Source organism: Galeopterus variegatus, unplaced genomic scaffold (assembly GCF_000696425.1).
Source record: "Galeopterus variegatus unplaced genomic scaffold, G_variegatus-3.0.2 Scaffold1292, whole genome shotgun sequence".
NCBI classification, from domain to species: Eukaryota; Metazoa; Chordata; class Mammalia; order Dermoptera; family Cynocephalidae; genus Galeopterus; species Galeopterus variegatus.
In genome coordinates, this window is record NW_007727403.1 from 296,845 (window position 1) to 321,674 (window position 24,830).

At 34.8% G+C, this 24,830-nt stretch overlaps 1 protein-coding gene across 2 annotated transcripts in view; it reads right to left on the reverse strand.

The window, feature by feature from the left end:
* Positions 1 to 24,830, reverse strand: part of MED13 (mediator complex subunit 13) — a 98,801-nt gene that overhangs the window by 22,669 nt on the left and 51,302 nt on the right. For both annotated transcript variants that reach the window (XM_008576121.1, XM_008576119.1), the window contains exons 10-18: positions 23,350 to 23,563; positions 22,196 to 22,277; positions 17,171 to 17,292; positions 15,422 to 15,512; positions 15,072 to 15,286; positions 14,473 to 14,669; positions 12,834 to 13,750; positions 3,579 to 3,740; positions 305 to 528 (exon numbers count right to left, since the gene is read on the reverse strand). In XM_008576121.1, the coding sequence (XP_008574343.1) occupies positions 305 to 528; positions 3,579 to 3,740; positions 12,834 to 13,750; positions 14,473 to 14,669; positions 15,072 to 15,286; positions 15,422 to 15,512; positions 17,171 to 17,292; positions 22,196 to 22,277; positions 23,350 to 23,563 (2,224 nt within the window). The remainder of the gene's footprint in view (positions 1 to 304; positions 529 to 3,578; positions 3,741 to 12,833; positions 13,751 to 14,472; positions 14,670 to 15,071; positions 15,287 to 15,421; positions 15,513 to 17,170; positions 17,293 to 22,195; positions 22,278 to 23,349; positions 23,564 to 24,830) is intronic.

A 24,830-nucleotide genomic window follows, 5' to 3' on the forward strand; every position in this document is an offset into this window, starting at 1 on the left:
ATTTTCCTGACTATTTAACAATGCTACCCTTTGCTTTAAAAAATGTCACTTTAAATGGGATACATATGCCCTCAAAGTTCCTTCCCCCAAAATGGCAATTTCCACTGTGACCCATGACACACACATCAAACAAAGAGACTGGGTCAAACTCAGAAAAGAATGCAAGTAGCTAGTATGAGAATCAAACATCTAGTCTGACATCATAATCACTCTGTCCCAATAATCTTAATTGCCTAGTATATTTTATATATAAACATACAAACCAAAAGGTAGTTTTAAAATGCCACCTCTTAAAAACACCTACCTCATATATTGCAGTAAGATCTCTAAAAAAGCTTTTGGCTCCATTTAACAAGGCTTCATTCTCTGGACATAGTACAACATAGGCTATATCTCTTTGAGATCCATAGGGTTCCAGCATAAGTCTCTCCCAATAAGGGAGAGCAAATGGAGAAAGCACCAGAAAATCATAATCATAACCCAACAAAAATGTGGGGATTGGCAGTGGTTCTGGGGATTCATCAGTTCCTAAATAAGAAAGACATATTTTAAGAAAACACTTAAAATCAAGACATGTCTTCTTTTTATTTGTCAAAGGTTAATGAAGTCATTATTAGTAAAGATATTTGATTAAAGACTAAAATATTTAAAATCCAGTGATTGAGACTTTTTCACAGTTAAGAATTTCCTAAACAGTCTTTATAAAACATATTTGACTACCTTAATTTAAAGGTAAAAAAGTTAATCTGAATGAAAAAAACCAGAAATACAGTAAGAAAACACAGAGGGAGGCTTTATTTTCTTTTTAATAAATTTACTCCCCACCCCCCCTTTTTGGGGGGCTGCTGACCAGTATGGGGATCCAAACTCATGACCTTGGTGTTTTAACAATGTGCTCTAACCAACTGAGCTAACCATCCAGCCCCTTAACAAAATTTAGAGGAAAGTCTTTGTAACCATAACATAAAACCTATCCACTAAACAAACTTATTAACCTGACTAGAGAAATTTAAGTTTTGGGCATGAACATGAAAAAACATATTATAAACAAAGCCAAATAATTAACAAATTGGAAAAAAATGTGCAATGCATATGACAAAGGTTAATTCCCTTGTCACATAAAGGGGACCTATAAATCCGTAAGAAAATAGCCAACAAGATCTATTGTACAATATTGTACAGGAATCAATAATACTGATTCGTATATGTAAAAATTTGTTAAGAGGGTAGATCTCATGTTAAGTGCTCTTACCACAATAAAATACTTTTTTTAAAAAAAGAAAATGACCAACAACCTAATAGAAAAATGGGTAAAAAACATGAACAATGTTTACAAAAATAGAAATACTATTTTTTTTTTTTCTTGGCAGCTGTCCAGTATAGGTATCAGAACCTTTGTTGTTGTTGTTGTTGTTGTTGTTTTTAAAAGATGACTGGTAAGGGGATCTTAACCCTTGACTTGGTGTTGTCAGCACCACACCATTCCTACATAGGGATCCGAACCCTTGGCCTTGGTGTTATCAGCACCGCATTCTCCCAAGTGAGCCATGGGCCGGCCCGGGATCAGAACCTTTGACCTAGAAATTCTTCTTTCACATAAAAAGATGCTCAATCTCAGAAGAAAAAGTAATTTAAAATTAACAACAGCAAATAACTATAACACTATATGCTAGGGACTGCTCAAAGTTCTCTACATATATTAACTCATTAAATCCTCAGAAAAAATTATATCAAGCAGATACTATTATTAGCCTCATTTTAGAGATGAGAAAACAGGAATGAAGCAGTTAAGCAACTTCTCCAGCATCACACAAGTGGCAGAGCAGAAATTTGAACCCAGAAAATCTACCTTCACAGTCTGTACCACTCAGTCTCTCAAACCACACAATAAAGTAGCCATTTTTCATCCATCTACTCAGCACCCTACTGGTAAAAGTTTGGGGAAGTATGTACTTAACTGGTGGGAATTTAAAATTGATATTGTAGAGAGTAATTTAGCAATATTTAAAAAAAAATACCAACATGCTTTAAGCCAAGGATGTGTGCACTATTGAAGAATAATTGTAATGATAATGATGGAAACAATCTAAATGTCCATAACCAGTACACTGAAAAAATACATTATATGTAAAGAAGAATGGAATATATGCAACCATTAAAAAAAGGAAAGACAGCTCTATATGTAATGATAGAAATGATCACCGAAGTCTGTAAGGTGCAGAAATAAATAAATAAGTAAATATTATCTTGGTTTTTAAAAGAATAAAGAAGTTTACACTAAAAAATATTATCATTAACCTGCATTTTTCATAGAATACCAGTTTAATTTAGTCATTAATAAAAGGAAGAAAGGAAAATATAGGCAAATCTGCTACTTTTGAATATAATGCATTCTGAAACCACACACAAAAGTCACAAGATTTCAATGTTAAGAACTATTATTCCAAATATATTTTAAAAACTCCAGTTATACCCTACCTTTTAGAAACAATCTTCAGCACATAGTTTAAGCATTCTGAATGTTCTTTTCCATCAGTTGACTATAAATCTACTGTATACCTATTGAGAGTATTCACTTGCTACTCTTGTCATAACTAGCGAATTTCTTTGTCCTAATTCATTTTAAAATAAAGACCTTAGGGCCTTTTATCACTAGTATTACACTCTCTTCCCCACCCCCCACCCCCCAATTTTCATTCAATTTCATAAAATGGTGATTTACAACAAAATTAGTTTTTAGCCTTTTTAAAAAAATCTTAGCCTTTTAAAAACCTTTCTTCACATAACATCTTATTGGAAAGTCCAATAAGTAAAAATAGATCTAAGTGTTCCTTTTGAAATTGAGTTGGAGAAACTGGTAAATTGAATGCTGGAAATGTTGAAACTGGCTAGGATTGGACCATAGTGGCCTTAAGTATATGCCACAAAAATATTAAATGAAGACTAATGTGCTTATTCTAGTTGGGAACAGCTAGACAGGAGGAATAATAACTAGTGTTCTACGGCACTGTAGAGTGACTATAATTAACAACAACTTATTGTATAGTTTCAATTAGCAAGAAGCGAGGATTTGAAATGTTTCCAACAACCAAGAAATGATAAATGTTTGAGGTAATGGAACAACAACAACAAAAAAAATCAGTGGTTGCCAGGGTTTCAGGGGATGAGGGAGGGAAGAAGGAAGGAATAGGTGGAGAACAGAGGATTTTTAGGGCAGCAAAACTATTTTGTATCATACTATAATGGTGAATATATCACATTTTGCATGTGGCAAAACCCAAAAAACTGTATAATACAAAGAGGGAACCCTAAAGTAAAATTAAGTTAGTAATATATCAATATTGATTCATAATTGTAACAAACTTACCACACTAACATGACATATCAATAATAAGAGAAACTGTTTACGTGGGTAGGGGAAGGGTATGGGAACAAACTGTACTTTTTGCTCAATTTCTCTGTAAAATAAAACTCCTATAAAAAATCTTTTAAAAATATATTTTAAAAACTAATAAAAAAGAAATCTGAGGACTGATATAAAATCAGTCATTACACTTTACCCACTATAAATTACTTACCATAAGAACCTCGGCCAGCCATTTTATGAAACTGTTGCCAAGTGAGAGGACCTTGAACCCCCCAAGGTCTTACTGTTCTTTTTTTCTGAATAGCATCCTGAAGAACTGGCTGGAGAGAGAGGAGCATTCGAAGTATATCCTGTGAGCACTGCATACTCACATCTACAAGCATTTTAAGAAAAAGATGAATAAGAATTGCTATTGTCAACACAAATAAAATTTTAAGGTAATAAGAAATATATCTAAAGAAGTTCAGCTCTTCATCATCAAGATGATTAAACACTGTGCAGAGAACTGTATTAAGTTCTACATAAAATGATCTGCAGAAATGATTCTTCTAGATACTCACAAAATAAAGGCACTGTAATTCATCTCCATAAAAATAGTCATTCATTAACTGATTAATCAATTTATAAATTAATTAAATTTCCTTCTTTTTGCATTTTTTTTGGTTGTTTTTGGTGCTTACAGGTATTTTACAAGAACGAACTTTGCCTCACATTGAAATAAGTTATGTTATGTCCCTTAATTACCACAACAATGGTAAAATGATCAGATAAATAGGACTAGTTATACAACGGTACTTCAAAAGCTCATGGAAAAATAGAACTGAAAGATAATATGAATCTTTCCATGAACTTTTTGAAGTAACCTCATAATGACCAAGTTTAATTTGGGAAAAATGGTAGACTGTAACAACTCTGAAATGCAGAACTTGTAAAATAACAGATAAACTTGCTCACATTGCTAAAAAGTGTTACTATCCATAGATATTTTATAAACCTAGATTTACAGATCATCAAATTATTATGATCTGCATTTCTGATCAACTATCAGAATGGGTATAAAATGGGTATAAAAGGTGCTGCTTGTAAATGAAAAATTTAGCTAAAAGAAAAATCACTAAATGATATTGATATAATTAATCTGGCCCCCATTATGGTTCAGTTGTACCATCAAACCTGTTTGAGCACACTGTTATATTAAATCATTCAACTTTAACTCATTATTTTATTTTGTATTTATTTTTTGCAGCTGGCAAGTATGGGGATCCAAACCCTTGACCCTGGTATAACACTGGGCTCTAATCAACTGAGCTTAATCAGCCAGCCTTAATTCATTATTATATTGCCAGCTTTAATTTCCTATTTATACATAGTGTACAGAACTAGAAGTAATTTAATTCCAAATGCAATGCTTAATAACTACTATGCTTAAATAAACTATTATATACATAATAAAATACTATTTAGTCATTAAAAGCGATAACAGAGCTATCTGACATGAACTAATGACCAATACACTGGTAAATGAAAAACAGGTTACAAAACTATCTATGGAATATATTTTATTTTACACAATTACAGGTATGTGTATACATATATGAATATTCACATAAAACAAAGTCTAGAAAAAGTTGTCATTGGCTAAAGCTGTTGTTTATAATCACACGGGAGACTTTTAAAAACACATATGCAGTGCTCAACCCCCAGAAAGTCTGACGTAGGTGAGGCTCAGGAATTTGATTTTTATTTTAATTCAATGTGATTCTCATAGATGTTCTCTTTCATTCTTTAAAAAAATATTTATTGAAGGCCTACTATGGGCCAGGAACTATGCCCCTATGCTAGCTGCTGAGAATACTATGTAAACAAATTCCTATTTATGTTTTCGGGGACTATACAATCAGTGGGGGGTGAGACTGACATGAAAAAGAATATAATTACATATTGTGACAAATGTTAAGGAAGAAAAATGAATATCTTCATAAGCTGAGACATGAATGAAAAATAATAGGTAAAGGATATGTAATGATTTTGAAGAGTGATCATGGAAGACATATAAATCAACAGAAAAGAACTGAGCTCTCACAAATCAAACCTCACATTTATGGTCAACTGATTTTTGACAAAGGTGCCAAGGCAACTTAATGATAACCTTTTCCACAGATGATTCTGGGACAACTTGATATTCACATGCAAAAGAATGAAGCTGGACCCATTCCATACACTATATATAAAAAATTAATTCATCACCATGAGCACACCTCCACCTGTATTAGTGCCATTGGAATAATAAATTTGATATAGTTGTGACTTAAAAAAAAATTAATTCAGAATGGATCACAGACCCAAATGTAAGAATTAAAACTACAAAACTCTTAAAATAAAAAGGAGTACATTTTCATGACCTTGCATTAGCCAAAACCTTTTTAGACATAAAAACAAAAGCATAAGCAACAAGAAAAAAAAACCAAACTAGACTTAATCAAAATTAAAAATTTTGAGGCTTCAAAGAATACAGTTAAACCTGGAATTACTATATGACCTATCAATTATACTCCTAGTGTATACCCAACAGGATTAAAAGCAGGCATTCAAAAAAATTGTATATGAATGTTTCATAGCAGCAGTACTCATTTTCCCACAGCCAAAACGTGGGAAAAAATGCCACTCTTATGATGAACAGATAAATAAAATATTTGTGTGTCCATACAATGGAATATTATTCAGTAATATAAAGGGATTAATTACTGACACATGCTACAGAAGGGATGAACCTTGAAAACATGCTAAGTGAAAGTAGCCAGTCACAAAAGACATCATGTTGTTTAATTGCATTTATATAAAATATCCCAAACAGGCAAATCCATAGAGACAGAAAGTAGACTACTGGTTGCCTACAGCAGGGAGGGTAGAGGGAAACAGGAAGTGACTGCTAATGGGTACTAATGGGGTTTATTTGGGGGGTGATGAAAATGTTCTAAAACTGATTTGGCAACGGCTGCACAACTCTGCGAATACTAAAACCATTCAATGGTACATTTTAAAGAGGTGAATTGTGTGCTATGTTTATAAAGCTGTTTTTGAAAAAAAGAGTGATCAAGAGGTGGTATGATGGTGGGGATGAGCAAAAATATGAGCAATTTTTATTTCTACTTTTCTGTATTGTCTAGATTCTTAATTTTTGTTCAGCTAGTATGTATGTTTATAATTAGAACAAAGCTTTATTGTCTAGATTCTTAATTTTTGTTCTTCCAGACCCTTTGCAGCATGCCTGCCTTCTCCTATATAAGATGTAACCTAAGAATCAATAATTGAGACAAATGGGTACTAATGGGGTTTATTTGGGGGGTGATGAAAATGTTCTAAAACTGATTTGGCAACGGCTGCACAACTCTGCGAATACTAAAACCATTCAATGGTACATTTTAAAGAGGTGAATTGTGTGCTATGTTTATAAAGCTGTTTTTGAAAAAAAGAGTGATCAAGAGGTGGTATGATGGTGGGGATGAGCAAAAATATGAGCAATTTTTATTTCTACTTTTCTGTATTGTCTAGATTCTTAATTTTTGTTCAGCTAGTATGTATTTTTATAATTAGAACAAAGCTTTATTGTCTAGATTCTTAATTTTTGTTCAGCTAGTATGTATTTTTATAATTAGAACAAAGCTTTTTCTATCTTGAACAAAATTAATGTTGCCATTAAAATACACAAACTGGGGCTGACCCTGTGGCGCACTCGGGAGAGTGCGGGGCTGGGAGTGCAGCGACACTCCTGCTGCAGGTTCGGATCCTATATAGGAATGGCCGGTGCGCTCACTGGCTGAGCGCGGTGCGGTGCGTGTTGCGATCCCCTTGCAGGTCACGAAAAAGACAAAAAATAAATAAAAATAAAATACACAACCTATACTTTGTAGACCTTTAAACTCATTCAAACAAATATTTCAATGTCTTGATTATCTACTACCTGTTAGGTATTTCTAGGTGTTTGGGATATAAACAAAACGTTTATCCTTACACAAAACTTGCATTGGGTGTATTTAATGGGGTAAGAGACAACAATCAATCAGTAAAATGGGCTGACCGGTTGCCCCACTTGGTTAGAGCACAGTGCTGGTAACACCAAGGGCAAGGGTTCAGTTCCCCCTCCAAATAAAATAAATAAAATAGTTTTTTTTTTAAAATCAATAAATTATATAGTATGTTAGAAAGTAATAACCAAACACTATGGAAAAAAAAACAGAAAAAGCAGGATGAAGAATCTGAAGAGGGGTTTGCAATTTTTTTCTGAGAAGATGACATCAGACAAGATTTAAAGGAGACAAGAGGGTTCCCCATGTAAATACATAAGGGAAGAGCATCTAAGGCAGAAGAAGGAAACCATTAGGCCACAGGCCTTATCGTAGGACGTTGCTACTATTTTATGATGCTACAATAATTTAATCAAAGTATTTCAATATTGCACATTTATGTTTTTTGTTAAGGGAAGAGCATCTAAGGCAGAAGAAGGAAACCATTAGGCCACAGGCCTTATCGTAGGACATTGCTACTATTTTATGATGCTACAATAATTTAATCAAAGTATTTCAATATTGCACATTTATGTTTTTTGTTTCTGGCATTATTTGTTTTTACACTGAAAAATTTATATTAAAATATAGAGGCATTTCTCTTTTTGTTTGTTCTGAATTATTTTTTCTTGGACAAGTTCTTAAGATAAAATTCATTTTTATGACTGCAGAGCATTCTATTTACAGTGTTTACTGAGACATTACACAAAAAATGTACACTAGGTAAAAGTAAATATTTTCTACTATTTTGCAAATAAGTTGATTCTTAAAAACAAATAATAACAAATAAAGAGTACCACTAATGCTACTGCTGCTGTTGTCATTACCACTAACAAAGTATGACTTCTTACCATGTGCCAGGCACTGCTCACTGTTTTATATGTATTAACTGGTTTGATCCTGTCAACACCCTGTGAGGTAAATCTGTTATTGACACTATTTTAACAAACTGAAGCACAGAGAGTTTAAATAACCCGCCTAAGGTGATAGATAGTAAGTAGTGATGGAGTCACGTTTCAAACTCAAGCAGGCTGACTCCACAGCCTATGTTCTTACTACTACATAGGGCTTAAAATAATCCAACCCTTTTTTTGAACCCCTATGACATTTACTTATATCTCTTACTTTTTAAATTTTTATTTATTTGTCATATATAACTTCTTGCATTTTCAGAGCTTATATAACATTCCATCTGTACTATCATAATTACTTATCCATTCTCCTGTTGATGGATATTTGGATTATATTTACTTCTTTCAACTCTGCGTTATAGTTTTAGTTCCTCAATTTTTTAGTTCCAATTTAAGGTAGAATATCTTCATAGATCCCAAAATACCAAGCAAATTGTTTTGCACATATGTTAAAAAATGACTGAATTAGCAAATGACACAAGGACCAAATAAAAGTTATTATATCACATATACCACCTAAGAACATAGATTCTTACAAAGAACTACATTTTGAAAAAGGCTAACTTTCTGTATATGTTAGTCTATAACCAAAAGTTGGAAAAGTTATTCAGTGGCATATTGAGACATTCAAAAAAATTTTTTAGGTTGGCTGTGCCTGAAAGACAAATATCTAACTGATAACTTTCATACTAATAATGGCAGTAAATATTAATTCAGTATTTACTATGTGCTAAATACTATGCCTATAATTATTATTATGGATTAACTCATTAGATCTTTACAATGCTACACAAGTCAATGCTACACTTCATTGTTACAGATGAAGAAAGCAAGATGTTAATTTAACTTGTCCAAGATCATATTGCTAGTGAGTGGCAGAACTGAGTCCCATCCCCAGAGTTTGATTTAGAAGGTCTGGGGTAGGGTGTGAAAATTTGCATTTCTAACAAGTTCCCAATAATGTTTGAAGCTGCTAGTCTGGGAATCTAGACTTTGGAAACCACTAGCCTATCAATTGACGTCTCCCACTGTCCAACAACTGCTCCTCTAATCCTCAGCTATAAAAGCAATCACAGGAAAATTTTCACTTCCCCTGTTCTTGTCCAAAAAAAGCATTTTCTGCATCTGTACCCATAAACTATGGCCTTCCTTCTTTTATAATGGACATGTTTCCAAGGGTCTACCTATCCCTGTACTTGGGTCCTGGACTCTATTACCTCTCATTAATTCAATGACTTTGCTCCTACAATTATATCTTCTCTTCTGCAGTAATATTTCCTCTCTATAGAGGGGGTGTGGGGTTTGGGAAAAGGCAGATGTTGGTCAAAGGGTACAAAGTTTCAGTTAGACAGGAGGAATAAGTTTTAAAGATCTACTGCACAGCATGCTTACCATAGTTAATAATAATGTATTCTATATTTCAAGATTGCTGGAAGAGTATATTTTAAATGTTCTCACCATAAAAAAAAAAGATAAGTAGTTAAGGTTTTGAATACGCTAATTAGCTTGATTTAATCTTTCTACAATGTGTACATATATCAAAACATCACACTGTACCCCATACATATATACAATTATTATTCGTCAATTAAAAAACTGCCTCTATAGGATCACTCCCAATGCATCCTTAAAAAAAAACCTCTCTTTTAACTCTACCATCCAATTTCTCTGCTACTTATAACAAAAGTCCCCAAAGAAATTTGCTTCTTATCCCATTTCCCCCTGAACCCACTTTGATCAGGTTGTAACTATTCGTCAAAAGGTGCCAAAAATATACAATGAGGAAAGGACAGCCTCTTCAACAAATGGTGCTGGGACAACTGGATATCCACATGCAGAAGACTGAAACCAGACCACACAAAAAAATCAACTCAAAATGGATCAAAGACCCAAATTTAAGACAAACTATGATACTCCTAGAAGAAAACATAGGGGGAACCAACTACACAAAATGGGAGTGAGCAAGACTACAAAGGTACAGGCAAATAAAGCAAAAATATACAAAGGGCACTACATCAAACTAGAATGCTTCTGCACAGCAAGGGACACTATCAACAAAGTGAAAAGACAACCTACAGAATGGGAGAAAGTATTGCAAACTACACATCCGATGAGGGGCTAATATCCAGAATATATGAATAACTTAAACAACTGCAAAAAAACAAATAACCCAATTAAAAAATGGGCAAAGGACCCCAACAGACATTTCCTCAAAAGAAGACATACAAATGGCCAACAGGCACATGAAAAAATGGTCATCATTAATCATCAGGGAAATGCGATTTAAAACCACAATGAGATATCATCTCACTCCAGTTAGAATAGCTATTATAAACAAGACAGAAAATAAATGCTGGCAAGGATGCGGAGAAAAGGAACTCTCCTCCATCGCTGGTAGGAGTGTAAACTGGTACAGCCACTGTGGAAAACAGTATGGAGATTCCACAGAGAACTAAAAACAGATCTACCTTACGACCCAGCTACCCCATTACTGGTGGCAAGGGGGAGGAAAAGTGGTGGACTAATGGGTACAAAACTATGCTATCTATACTAAGTGAATCATTGTGCAGTATATGCATGCACTGACACAACATACTCTACCCCACAAATATGTACAAGTAAACGTTAAAATATTTTGAGTTAAAAAACAAAAAAGAAAGAAAGAGACTGCTTGTTAAGGTCACTACCAACCTCCACGCAGTCACATCCAATGGTCTTATCTCAGTTTTCACCTTGATATATCAAATTATTTGATATAGATGATCACTCTCACCTTCTTCAAATGTTTCCTATACCTGGTTTCTAGTACACCATGCTCTCTTGGTTTTCCTCCTACCTCCTTCTCAGTTTACTTTCCTGGATCTTCCTCCTCTTCTCCACCTCTAAATGTCAGCTCCATCCTTGGACTGAACTATCTACAGTCACTCTCTGAGCTACTTCATCCTTCTCCACAGGTTTAGTTCTGATAACTTACACATTAAAAAAATTTTCAATCACCAGACCTAACCACCCCTCTGAGTTTAAAACTCATATCTCAAGGGCTGGCCAGTTACTCAGTTGGTAAGAGCATGGTGTTATAACACCAAGGTCAAGGGTTTGGATCCCCATACTGGCTAGCTGCCAAATAAAAAAAAAAATAGAACTCATATCTACAAATGTGTATTTGCCTGCCCCCCCACAAGTTATTATATGACATATTCCACCTGCTCTGTAGTTAGCACACGTTCATCCAGTTGCTCAACCTATCCTTGATACCTCATCTTTTCTTACATGTATCAGCAAGTCTTGTAGGTTCTACAAGCATACTTCAAAAAGTTCATGGAAAAATAGGATTAAAAGATAATATGAATCTTTCTATGAAATTTTCGAAGTACCCTTGTATTTCCCAAATATACCTGGAATCTACTACTTACACCTCTGTTGTTTCCAATCTTGTCCAAGCTACTGCAATTGCCTTCCAACTGATCTATCTGCTTCTACTCTCGCCTCCAACTCCCAGGCTACTTTCCACACAATAGCCACAGTGATCTTTTAAAAAATAAACAGAAAAAGGATCATGCTACTTCTCTGCTCAAAACTGTCCAACAGCTTCCACTCACATTTAGAATTATAAAAGCATTACATGGTCTACAATACCCATAAAAAATAAACAGAAAAAGGATCATGCTACTTCTCTGCTCAAAACTGTCCAACAGCTTCCAATCACATTTAGAATTATAAAAGCATTACATGGTCTACAATACCCAACATGATCTTGGTGCTTGGTCACCTTTTAGACTCATCTTCTACCAGTTTACCCATCTTCTAATGCATTTCAGCAACATAAGCCTCCTTAATGTTCTTCCAACACATTAAGCACAGTACTCCCTCAGAGTCTTTGCACCTCGCATTGCCTGAAACACTCTTTCCTCAGTTAACCACATAGCTCACCATAGACGTTTGCCTAAATGATCCCCCTCGGTAATATGGTCTCTGACCATACATCTAAAATAGCATTTTCTACTCTTTTATCCTGCTTTTTCTTCAAAGCACTTGCTACTATTTGATATATTACATAATTACTTTTTTGCTTATTGTTTTTCTTCTCCAATAAATTATAGGCTCAAAAAGGGGATTGTCTGCTTTGTTCAGCAGTGAACCTAGAACAGTGCCTGGCACATAAAAGGTGCTCAATAATTATTTCAGTGAAAGAATGTTGAGTAAAGCAGACAAGTAGCAATTTTCTGCTAATTAACACGTGCAAGTGCTTTTTATATTCCCACATAGTTACAGATTTACAATAACCATACTTTTATTGATGAGATTAAACTAAACTGCTAGGAAATTCTCCTTTTAAAAATGTCATACTTAAAAGAGTTTTAAGTCCAAGTTTAAGTGTTTTTATTAGCTACATGGGAAACTGCCTTTAATACTTTTTCCAAAGGAAAAAAACAAAGTCATATAAGTAAAGGAAAATAAGCAAACAAAAAATTATTTCAGTAGCATACTTACCATTTCTTTTGGACCAGGGGTGCAAGCAAGAACTTTTCACAAGTGCTTCATCAACTTTTCCTCCTGACATATTATCCATAAACTGACGCCCATGTTCTAACGCAAGGTAGCAGTCATTGCAACAGTCCCGCTCCTCAACTCGTACCCAACTGCTAATTACACCAATTTTGGGAAAAGGATCTTGGTCTGCTGCTCCAAAGGGTGAAAATAAATTAGTGCACTGATCTTGTAGCAATAATATCAACTCATCAGGCAATTTTTCAGATTCCTTTAGTCCTCCATTAATATGTTCAGCAGAGGTAGCCCTGAGAGCTTCAAAACGTTTTTCTGCTTCTTTGCCACAGTCTGTGTTGCGTCCTATGATATCTAGTTCATCTTCGAGAAATAATCCTGAATTGTTTCCAAATTTTCTGTTCATGACAGCACTGAAGCCACAGGTACACCTATACTGTGCTTCCTGCGTTGGATCTGGAATGTAAACTCCAACATCGGCACCCTTGATATTCATGTTGCAGACACAGATACAACAACTATCAAAGTTACAGTCTTTAAACAAATTCATAACTGATTCTGAAAGGATGAGGTTTACATAAAGGCTGTGTGCTTCAGGGATAGAAGGGACTGTTGCAGGTTCAACAGAATTAAGGGGTCTGCATGTGGATGGGGTGGAAGCTGGTGAATATAAGTCTGAATTTTCATATTTGACTGAACCTTGAGCACTAGCAGGTCCACCAGCTCCACGAGGAGTCCGAGGAGTCCGAGGAGTCCTTGGAGTTGGAAACCTAGGGGTGGATGGAGAAGGCAGAATTCCTGCTCCACTGTTACTAGGAGGCGCACTGCTGGGAGGCATCCCAAAAGAAGTATGGGTTTGAGGTGTATAAGCAGGGCCATATTCTTGATCCATATTACTTCCATCACTATTGTCACCAAAGTAAAAGAAAATCAAATGCATACATAAAAGAACACATTAGTAATGTGAAATACAGCTAAAAATATCCCAAATGTTTTTCAGTAACATTTAAAATTTTGAAATAACAACTAGTATAAAAATTAAAAGCAAAATTAAGACTTATTTCTGCTTAACACATCTACTCTAGGTGTTTGCTCTGGGCTAAGGATCAATCAATTAGTGCCAAAATTATGAGTATAAATAAAATCTGTATACACTTATCCACACGTAGACATCCACATTTACTATCTATATTTTTCTTATACTGGAAATACTCATATTTCATTGATTTTAAAATGCTACTGATAGTAAAAAATATCCTGATTTTAGAGATGTTCATGTGCAAAAAGGGACAATGGTAATTTTAAAATGTTACCAATTATAAGACATCTCAAATTCAGATATTAAAATGTGATAAGTATGGGAAATATGGCAAATGTACCAGTGGGAGCGATTTAGAATGGCACACCAAAACAAAAGGTGCTTCTGAAGACAAATAATCAAAGCATAATGGTCTTAGTTTATACAAGTTTATCCATACCCAACTATTACCATTATAATCAATTAACCAGAAAATAATTTTTAAAATTTTCAAAACCAATATTCTTTTTCCAACATGCCAGATACTTCTAAGAAAAAAATTAAAGCTATATAAGCATCTACATACTGTAATAATAATGTACATCATACCCCTCTTTGATGAATGGCATTGTAGGCCCTGAAGAGAGCAATTCCAATTTTCCAACAGTCCAACTCTGACGGTAAATACACTCTTCTGGCAATTTGATAGGGGGCAGACATTGGCTTGGTAGAGTTTTTAGAGGTGCAAACATGGAACATCCAACTAGAACTTGACAATTTTCAGGCTTATAAACATAAGAAAAATCCTACAATATAAAGACCATGGGCTTTTAGCATCTTATCTTCCAGGGGAAAAAAAAACAATAAACCAAATTGTCTGGCCTTCCCCTCTCTGCCTTTTTCTTTTCCCCCTGCAGCTGGCTGGTAAAGGGATTCGAACTGTTAACCTTGGTATTATCAGCATCACACTCTAAATAAGTGAGCTAACCCGCCAGCTCTTTTTCCCCTTCTTTAAATAGAATAAAATGTAAATACAATTCTATTCTTTTCTTAAATTAATTCTCAATAGTGTCACCACAATTCAATCCTCAAATTTGTTACCTACAAAACTAGAATCACTATGAAAGGATTTTTCAATATAGCAACAAATTAATTCTATAAGAAAATATAAGAAGTGAATTATTTTTCTAGAAAAATAAAATACTTACTTTAATTTCAGAAGGTTTGGGGCTACAGAATCCCTCATCAACCTCAATTTTGAACTGTGCTCCTATACTAGAACTATTTCCTTCTAGAACAGTTCCTCCAGGTGTTGCATCCATACTACCATATTCTTTATTATTCATATTCATTGGGGAAAATCCCATAATATGTTGTTCCAATGATGGTGGTGTAGGATACATCTTATGAAGATCTGCAGTGCCTATATTAAATAAAACATACAGTTTAACAAAAGATTAAAAAGATGTGAATCTTTGTTTAAAACAAAGGGAACGGGGAGCTCTGTTGATATTAAAAGTTTGCAAATTTATCTGGAGCACAGATTTGGGAAGCTTACTTATGCAAGATAATGGGTCCAGATTTCCTGCCTTTGATTCTTTGCAGCTGGCTTTATCATCAGATCCATTCGCTGATTTTTTAGATCCAGGCTATTTAAAAAAAAGCACATATTTATCTGAAATTTTACATCCAATGTGATCTTGAAATAGTAATCATTCAGATGTGACTTAAGAGCAAAGCCATAGAGCCAAATATGTACTAGATATAGTTTAAAGATATAAAATATATGTAGATATAGTTTAAAGATATAAAATATAACTGATCCCAGTTTATTTTCTCTGAATATTTATTTGATAAGCCTCCAAATTAATAGAGGAAAAAGTTCCTCCGAATAAAATGACCAGTACTTTCAAAACACACAGAAATAAGAATAATCTATAACTTAAACGCTAGTAAAATAAAAAATAAGAAAACCTGCAATAGGAAGGATTTGTAATTAACATTAAACTGCTTCTTAGTAAAAGATACTCACAAAGCATTTGTCCTCTTAAGTAGAAGACATTACAGTTCCCTATCTAATCGTCACTCTGATCTCCTGTTTATACTTTTGCTTTGTTTTAATAATCTTACCCTGCAAAAATACTGTAACAGATAAAACTAAGCACAAACTTCAGAAAGAGCTCACAAAAAGCAATAGGATCCCTAACTAAAAATAAGTTTTAATACATTAAACAAACTAAGTTTTAACATCTCCAAGCTATCACCAATGTTTTTAGAGCTGACAACATTTTGTTCCATGTCTTTTATTATACACTGTGATAAATACATAAACTGAGCTCTGAGTACAACCTTTTCAGCTCAGAGGAGCCACAGCTGATATATAAAAGAGGAGCCTCAGAGAGGGAAAGTATAAATGTTCCAGAGTATTCCAGGATATATTCATCTAGTGGACGGTGCCCTAAAATATACTACTTTATGGGATATAGAGAAGTTTTTGTATAGCTGTATCTCCCACACATATACATAAATGTATATTCATATACTCATAAATGTACATATACACATATACATTGATATATATGCTAAGAGAGGATTAAAAGCATATATTATATAGAACAAGAAACCAAATGTACCATATAAGTTTCCAAGCTACCTTTATGCAGAAGAAAAGAGAATTCCCTTCTGTGGTAATGCAGCACCCAATTCATTAATTTGCCAGAAAAGTTGACATTCTAGGGAATCTCATTTTAAGCTTTAATTTCTTTTATCTTCACATTTCTCTACAAATGGGTGTTAAAGATTGATTAAATATTACTTTTTCTTCCTCTTTCATTATTATAGATGTATCTGTCTTATTACAGCTGTGGTGCCAAACAAATTTTTAAAAAGTGGTATTCCTTAATAAATTGACAAGACATATAATTTTATAGTTAATTACTTATATATTCTCTAAATGAGTCAATTCCAGGGTCATTTCTCAAACGAGGATCAAAGAATAAGAAAATTCTGCTTCCTAAGAACTGCAGAAAAAGAACATAGAGCAGAGCTCAAATTAAGCTTAATCAAATGTCCTTCAAATATTCAAACAAAAGAAAAAAACCAGCTCAAAGTTTATAGGTGATACTATGTCAAGAGTACTCAAACATGAGATTTAAAAAAATAAAATAAAAAGATTTTATTTTCAAATATGCTCTAACTGTTTAGGGTTAAAACATTATTCAAGTCACAAATCACTTACAAAAAATAAAGAATTTATATAAAACCAAGGAAAACAAATTATAATCCTAATCATTAATGGGATACTCACTGTTAGTTCATCCTCATCGGAATTGAAGAGATTATCAAGATCAGTATAAGAGACAGCCAAGTCCGAGTCATAAATCAAACTAGTTGATGGAGGCCGGGCATGACTAGTAGGGCGTGGAGCATCTACATAGGTCAATAAGAAAAATAAAATAAAAACCTCTACTACTGATCAAATAAGTATTTTTCTGTTTATTTAAACTAGATATACAGATTGAGTACCATGTATCCAAAATGCTTAAGACCAGAAGTGTTTTAGACAGGTTTTTTTCAGATTTTGGAATATTTGCATTATACTTACCGATTCAGCATTCCTAATATGAAAACCTTTGAGCATCACATCTAGGCTTAAAATGTTTTGGATTTTGGAGCATTTCAGATATTCAGATTAGGGATACTCAACCTGTATAACCTTAAGTTTACAAAGGGGTTATGCAATAAGAAATTGTAGTTTCTTCCTTAAAACCTAGAATTTTTTTTTCATAGAAATAAAGTTGTGGGCTGGCTGGTTAGCACAGTTGGTTTGAGCATGGTATTATAACACCAAGGTCAAGGGTTCTGATCCCCATACCAGCCATCTCCCCACTACCCCGAAATGAATGGTGGTACCTTCCCCAGGAAGCTCGCCAAAGGCCGTATAATCCATAACAGTGCAAAGTATTTTACGTGAATAATTAATACATTGAATAAAAATATAAACACTATTACGGTAACAGAATTAAACACACACATGTACTTTTATTGTTCTATCTTCCTGAAATGTAAAAGAAGCATAGTACAATAATTAATAACAGTGCAAAGTATTTTACGTGAATAATTAATACATTGAATAAAAATATAAACACTATTATGGTAATAGAATTAAACACACACATGTACTTTTATTGTTCTATCTTCCTGAAATGTAAAAGAAGCATAGTACAATAATTACGAGCTCTCCACTCTTGAGTCAGAAAGACTATTAGTTTGAATCCCAGCTCCAGCACTAACAGTATGAATCTTGGCAAATTACTTAACCTCTCTATGCCTCTGTAATGGCATATACCAAGAAATGTGACAGAATGTAGGTAAACCGCTTTGCCCAGTGCCAGGTACTTAGGTACTCAATAAATATTACCTCTCTGTTAAACTTTGTTTCAGTACCAAAATTTTATTTTATTTTCCTTATTTTCTTCCCCAGTTTTTTGGGGGGAAAAGTACATGATTGCTTAAGAAAAAATACAAATACCAATGAAAATTAAACTCCCCTTAAATTCCCACACTAGAAAAACAAGATTTGTAGTCTGAAATATAACCTTTCAAATCATTCTCTGTATGTCACTTGACTTGAGATAACCCTCACTTTCAGAAAGATAAAAGTCAGTTTCCCAGTGACTCTGCGTATCATTTCTAAAGATTCACTAGAGCAGTAAATCTGAAATTTTAGCATATATAAAAATCATCTAGGGTACTTATTAAAAAACAAAATTCCAAAGTTCCATCTCAGAGATGATCCAAAATGTGGTACATGGTCCACATTTTAAGACTGCTGCACCACAGGCCCCAGGAGGGGATTACACATTTCCTATATCCTAGGGAAATCCCTGGGATAGGTAAATAGGCCAAAGAACTCAAATTGGTTTTTTGTCTTGTCTTGATATATGTACATATTGTGGAATGGCTAAATCAATCTATTTAACATATGCACTACTTCCCCCCAATCTCCTATCTTCTGGTAACCACCATTTTACCCTCTACTTCTACAAGCCCTAATTTTTTAGATTCCACATGAAAGTGGATCAAGCAGTATTTGTTTTTCTGTGCCTGGCTTATTTCACTTAAAATAATGTTCCATAGGTTCATCTATGTTATCACAAATAACAAGATTTCCTTCCTTAACGCTGAATAGAAAGAATGTACATTTTATGTATATACACAATGGAAAACTATAAGCCCATTTTCTTTACCATTCATTCGTTGATGGACACTTAGGTTGATTCCATATCTTGGCTACCGTGAATAATGCTGCAATGAACATGGGAGTGCAGATCTAAGTACTGACATACTGATTTCATATCCTTTGAATATATGCTCAGTAGTGGGATTGCTGAATCATATGGTAGTTCTATTTCTAATTTTTTGAGGAATCTCCATACTGTTTTTCATGACAGCTATACTAATTTATATTCCCACCAATAGTATACAAGTGTTCCTTATCTCCACAACCTCACCAACACTTGTCTTTTGTCTTTTTGATATCAGCCATTCTAACAGGTGTGAGGTGATATCTCATTGTGGTTTTAATTTGCATTTCCCTGATAATTAGTGATGTTGGGCATTTTTTTTTCCCATACATTTGCTGACCATCTGTATGTCTTCTTTTGAGAAATGTCTGATCAGGTCCTTTGCCCATTTTTTAACCAGGTTATTTGTTTTCTTGCTACTGAGGTGTTTGAATTCCTTATATATTTTGAATATTAGCCCCTTATCAGATATATGGTTTGTAAATATATCCTCCTGTTCTGTAGGGTGTCTCTTTGCTCTACTGTTTCCTTTGCTGTGCAAAAATTTTTTAGCTTGATGTAATCCCATTTGTCTATTTTTGCTTTTGTTGTTTTTGGGGTCATATCCAAAAAATTTTCACTCAGACTAATGACATGGTGCTTTCCCCCTACATTTTCTTCTAGTAGTTTTACAGTTGCAGGACTTAGGTTTAAGTCTTAAAGGCATTTTAAGTTGATTTTTGGTATATGGTGTGAGATGAGGGTCTAATTTCATTCTTCTGCATGTACATATCCAGTTTTCCAAGCACCACTTATTAAAGAGGCTGTCCTTTTCCCATTGTGTGTTATTGGCATCTTTGTAAAATCAGGTAGTGTGATGCCACCAACTTTATTCATTTTGTTCAAGATTGCTTTGACTATTTAAGGTCTTTTGTGATTCCATACAAATGTTAGGATTGTTTTTTTCTGTTTCTGTAGCAAATATGATTAGAGTTCTGATAGGAATTGCCTGAATTTGTAGGTCACTTTGGCAAAGAACTCAAGTTTTTTTTTTTTTTTCCTTTTTGTCTTTTTTCGTGTCCAGCAACGGATCGCAACCCTCAGTGTTGCGCCCGGACCGGACCGGGATCGCAACCCTCGGTGTTGCCCCCACACCTTGCTCAGCCAGTGAGCGGGAACCGGTCTGTATGTGGGATCCGAACCCTCAGCGGGAGCGCCACCGCACTCCCAAGCAGCGCACTGTAGCAGTGCGCCACCGGGGCCGGCCCAAGAACTCAAGTTTTTAATTCACCAAACCACTTAGAACCATCAACCACTAGTTTATTTCACAAAAGAACATCTGCTCATCATTCAAATAGACTTTTTTCTTATTTCTGGTCACCCAGAAACTGATCCTCTCTTTATTTGCAAATACTAAAGCAAACTGTTCTCAAGACCCCTTCTGGAGGCATGTCCCTCATGGAGCAGCCTCTCATGGTCTCCTCTGCAAATGAGTTCTGTAGCCTAGCGTCTGTCTCCTTCCCTGCTACCCTTGATCACATGCAGATGACCTGGAGGGGTCACCTGCCCTGGAGGAGTCACCGTCAAGGTTTCCACAAGCCTGCTAGTAAGAGCACAGCAGCCATCCCCTCCAGCAGCTCACTCGTTGCCACCCACAACCACTACTGGCACCACCTGGGTTCCACTTCCAGCAACAGCTCTTGTCCAAGTGCCGAGCACCCTGGGGAAGCCCTCCCTTACCACCAAGGTCTTCCAAGGCTGAACCCAGTCACTAGTGGGCAAGCTTCTTTTTCAAGAAGTCCACTCTCCCATTCATGGCCATGGTGTTGAAGTCTTCAGAGTACTCAGAATCCCTCCCAAGCCTCCAACAGCACGATCACCTGTGGCCTGGTTCGTAAAGCCATGAGGACACAGCCCAGCAGCCAGCCCAGCAAAGCCAGCACTGGGCCCCCATCCCAACGTGAGCAGTCTTCAACAGCTCCAGGCTTCTGAGGCACTAGGTGGTCAGAGCCATTCCTTGGCTCCCCTCCCTGCTCACCCCCCCCCCCCCAAAGACTAGGAGGCAGGTTGCAACAAGCAGAGAAACAGTAGGGTTTTTTTTAAAACCAAAACAGCAAACACCAAAAAAGGAAGTGTTATGGTCCAAGCCACACACAAGCTTTCCTGACACCCTGTAACTATTCACCTTGCATCAAGTGGAATAAATTCCAAGCAGCCAGCAGCAAAAAGAAAAAAGAAAAAAATTTCCACAAAAACACATACCAAAAGACAACTTTTCTTTGCCCCCATCAAAAGTTAAATGAATTATGCTGTACATCATGGTGACTATACTTAATAACAACGTATTGTACACTTGAAAATTGCTAAGAGATTTTAAGTGTTATCACCACAAAAAAAATGGTACGTATGTGAGGTAATGCATATATTAAACAGTTTGATTCAGCCATTCCACGATATATCAAAACATACACATATATTGAAACATCATGTTGTACACCGTAAATATATAATTTTTACTTGTCAATTAAAAAAATATAAATTGTTTAAAAAGTTAAACGGATTTTGTAAATGAACTACTATACTGTGTCTCACTCTTACATTCACAAGTCAGACACTTTCAAAGTGGAGTCTTGACCACTGTATCCCCAATACCTATAACAGTGCCTACACACAACAGGTGCTCAGTAAATATTTATTGAACTAATGGCCTCAGAAACAGTTCTCTTAACTTGTGTTTACGGGAAGAAAGAGAACAAAATTCCAGTAAGGTTTAATTTAAAAATTGAGTTTTTAGATCTGAGGGACTTTAAGTCCTCATTTTACATATTATTGGTAAAAAAGGAGAGAAGTTCCAAAATTCAAAACAGAATTTCTGTCACCTGAAACTGCTTCTCCCAATAAAAAATAATAAATCCATCATTTTAAGGTCCCTTTCTATGAAACATATGAATTATGCAAAAAGGAGTATTAAAAGTCCAACAATATCAGATCAGTTTGTAGTAACAATCTAAAATGCAATATTTTGATTGGGATATAAAAATTTTTACCTTGCTTGATAGAGGGACTAAATAATGACATAGCATCTTCTTCATGTGATAACACTGTTACACTAGATGTCCCATCTTCTGCCTGCAAACAATATTACACATTAGGCTGAAACATGTGGGTTACCAGTAATAAAATCTACCAATTATTGAGTAGCTGTGTGTCGAGCATTCTGCTAAGTGTTCTACATACGCCATCGCTAATTCTCATAGTTAGTGAGTAGATAGTACACTCATCTCCTAAACAAAAAAAAATAGAGGTTCTAAAGATAATCTGCCCCAGGAAATACGGCAAAAATCTATCAAATTCCAAACTCCCTGTTCTTTCTATTATACCTGTGGCCTTCCCAGCTACTTCTGTTTTTATATTTACAAAAGGACCAAATTTCAGGTACCTAGGACATAGTAGGGCTAAGTAAAACTTTATGAAATTAATTTTCTATATTAAATTAATTGGGTCCTTTTCACAATTTTACAGCTTTCCATTTTCATATTTTTTATTTAAGGCAAAATTTTTATCTAGCAGAGTTACCTTGTGCTTAATAGATCCTCAAGTATTTTTTTAAATTTTCATCAAATATTTCTATGTCTCATAGTTCATTAATTTAAGTTTCTACTTTGAGGGCACTATAAGTTCCTGAATCACATATTCAAAATAAAATGTATTTTTTAAACTCAGGGATGTATATTTTATTATATCTTTGAAAACAAGTAATTCATTTATACTATATTTTTAACTCACTGTAAAAATGGTCTACCTAAATGTTCTGATTTCAGTTATGACAGAAGTTAATGTACTCTCTATCCAAAGTAAACAAAAAAACCTTTTCATTATCAGAGACCAGCTATAATGTGCACTATGTGCCTGATTTAGCTATTCAAAAAATTTGTTTTTTCTCTTTTTTGCAGCCGGCCAGGAGGAGGATCTGAACCCTTGACCTTGGTGTTACCAACACCATGCTCTAACCAAGTGAGCTATCCAGCCAGCCCCCCCCAAAATGCTTTTCTAAGTTAAAATAATTAATTTTTCTATTCTAAGACAAAAAAATGAGAGAAGTGTGGTACTAAGCATGTTACTATACTACTATATTGTATATACTATACAGTGTGACCCATTGGTGTACTATGACCCTTTGATGTACTGTGATTTCTCTTACCTTGTGTTTTTTTCCAGCTTCTCTCTCACTATTTTGTCTATCTTTTTTATCAGGAAAAAGGAATTCCTCATCTCCTTCAACAAATGCATATGGATCAATTTTAGGTTCTTGTTCTGCATCAGATGCTATTGCTGAAAGATACTGATTTTTAATTTGATATTGCTGCACTAATTCATCAGAAACTTTTAAAGGTTTCTTACATTGCACCATTAACCTGCATAAAAAAAATAAAATTAGAAAATTAATTATATTATCCACAAAAGTATAAAAAATTTCCAAAACTACTTAAATATCATAAGGTGTCTAGAATTACTTAGAGATTATCTAACCAGCAATACCTCATTTTACAAATGAAGAAACTGAGGCATGGAAAGACTGATTTATTGAAGTCTCAAATTTAGCAAGAGAGAAATGGAGCTAAAATCCAGGTCTCCTATATGTTCTTTCCACCAAAATATGTTCTTTCAGTAATTCACTCTATTCCCAAGTCCTCAAGCACACTAACTTGTTCAAATCCATTCACTGAAAGGGGCTGTTCTAGGACAGTGACTCTCAAAGTGTGGTCTTTACAGTGAGACAAGATACTTTTACACAATTTATACATTTATACTATGAAAGTGAGTATCCTTTTCTTACTGCCATGAGTGGATATATTTTAAGTTTAAAATTTTTGAAGGCCTGATTTGTGTTTCACAAAAATAACATTATTACTATTAATTCTGGCAAGACATTTTAAAAGGCAAAGTGAAAAGTGAAGTTTCAGTTCAAGTACCTCAGAGTTCTTTTCTAATCATATTGGAAAATCAGTTTTTACACTATTAGTCTTTTGGGGCAGGGGGATGGCTAGTATACATTATTAGTCTTCTGGTTCAACACGGTGACTGAAAATGCATGTTTCTCTACACTCTCCTAAGATAACCAACAAAATGACAAGGGAGGACAGAAGAGAGATGACAACAGTGAAGTTGGAAAAATGAACTAGTGGAAACTGACAGGCCAGAGAAAGCTAAAATCTAAGGCTAAAAGAGGAAAACCAAAGCTCAGTTGGTTAGAGCACCAAGGTCAAGGGTTTGGATCCCTGTATCGGCCAGCCACCAAGAAAAATATTTTAAAAAAAAAAAAAAAATAAGAGAAGCCACAAGAAGAAGCTGATCTGTACCATAGAACCCTGGAAAGCATTAGGACTTTCATCTCTCTTAAGACCAGGGTGTTCAGTGAGTGTGAAGACATAATGATTAGTTTCTGGTTTGTATAAAACACTTTATTCTTGTTCTCTCAGGTTTCCAAAGCTGAAGTTCCCAAGCTGTCAGAACAATAGCAGCCAGGCTTCTAGTCAGATCATGATCAAAATCCTGCAATGATTATTTCACTCTTCATAAAAACCAAAGTCCTACCAAAACCTTCCACGACCTGTCTCCTCTTTTCTCTCCAACTTCATCTTCTACTATTCTAGTGCCCCCCCCCCCCCACCCCCCCCCCCC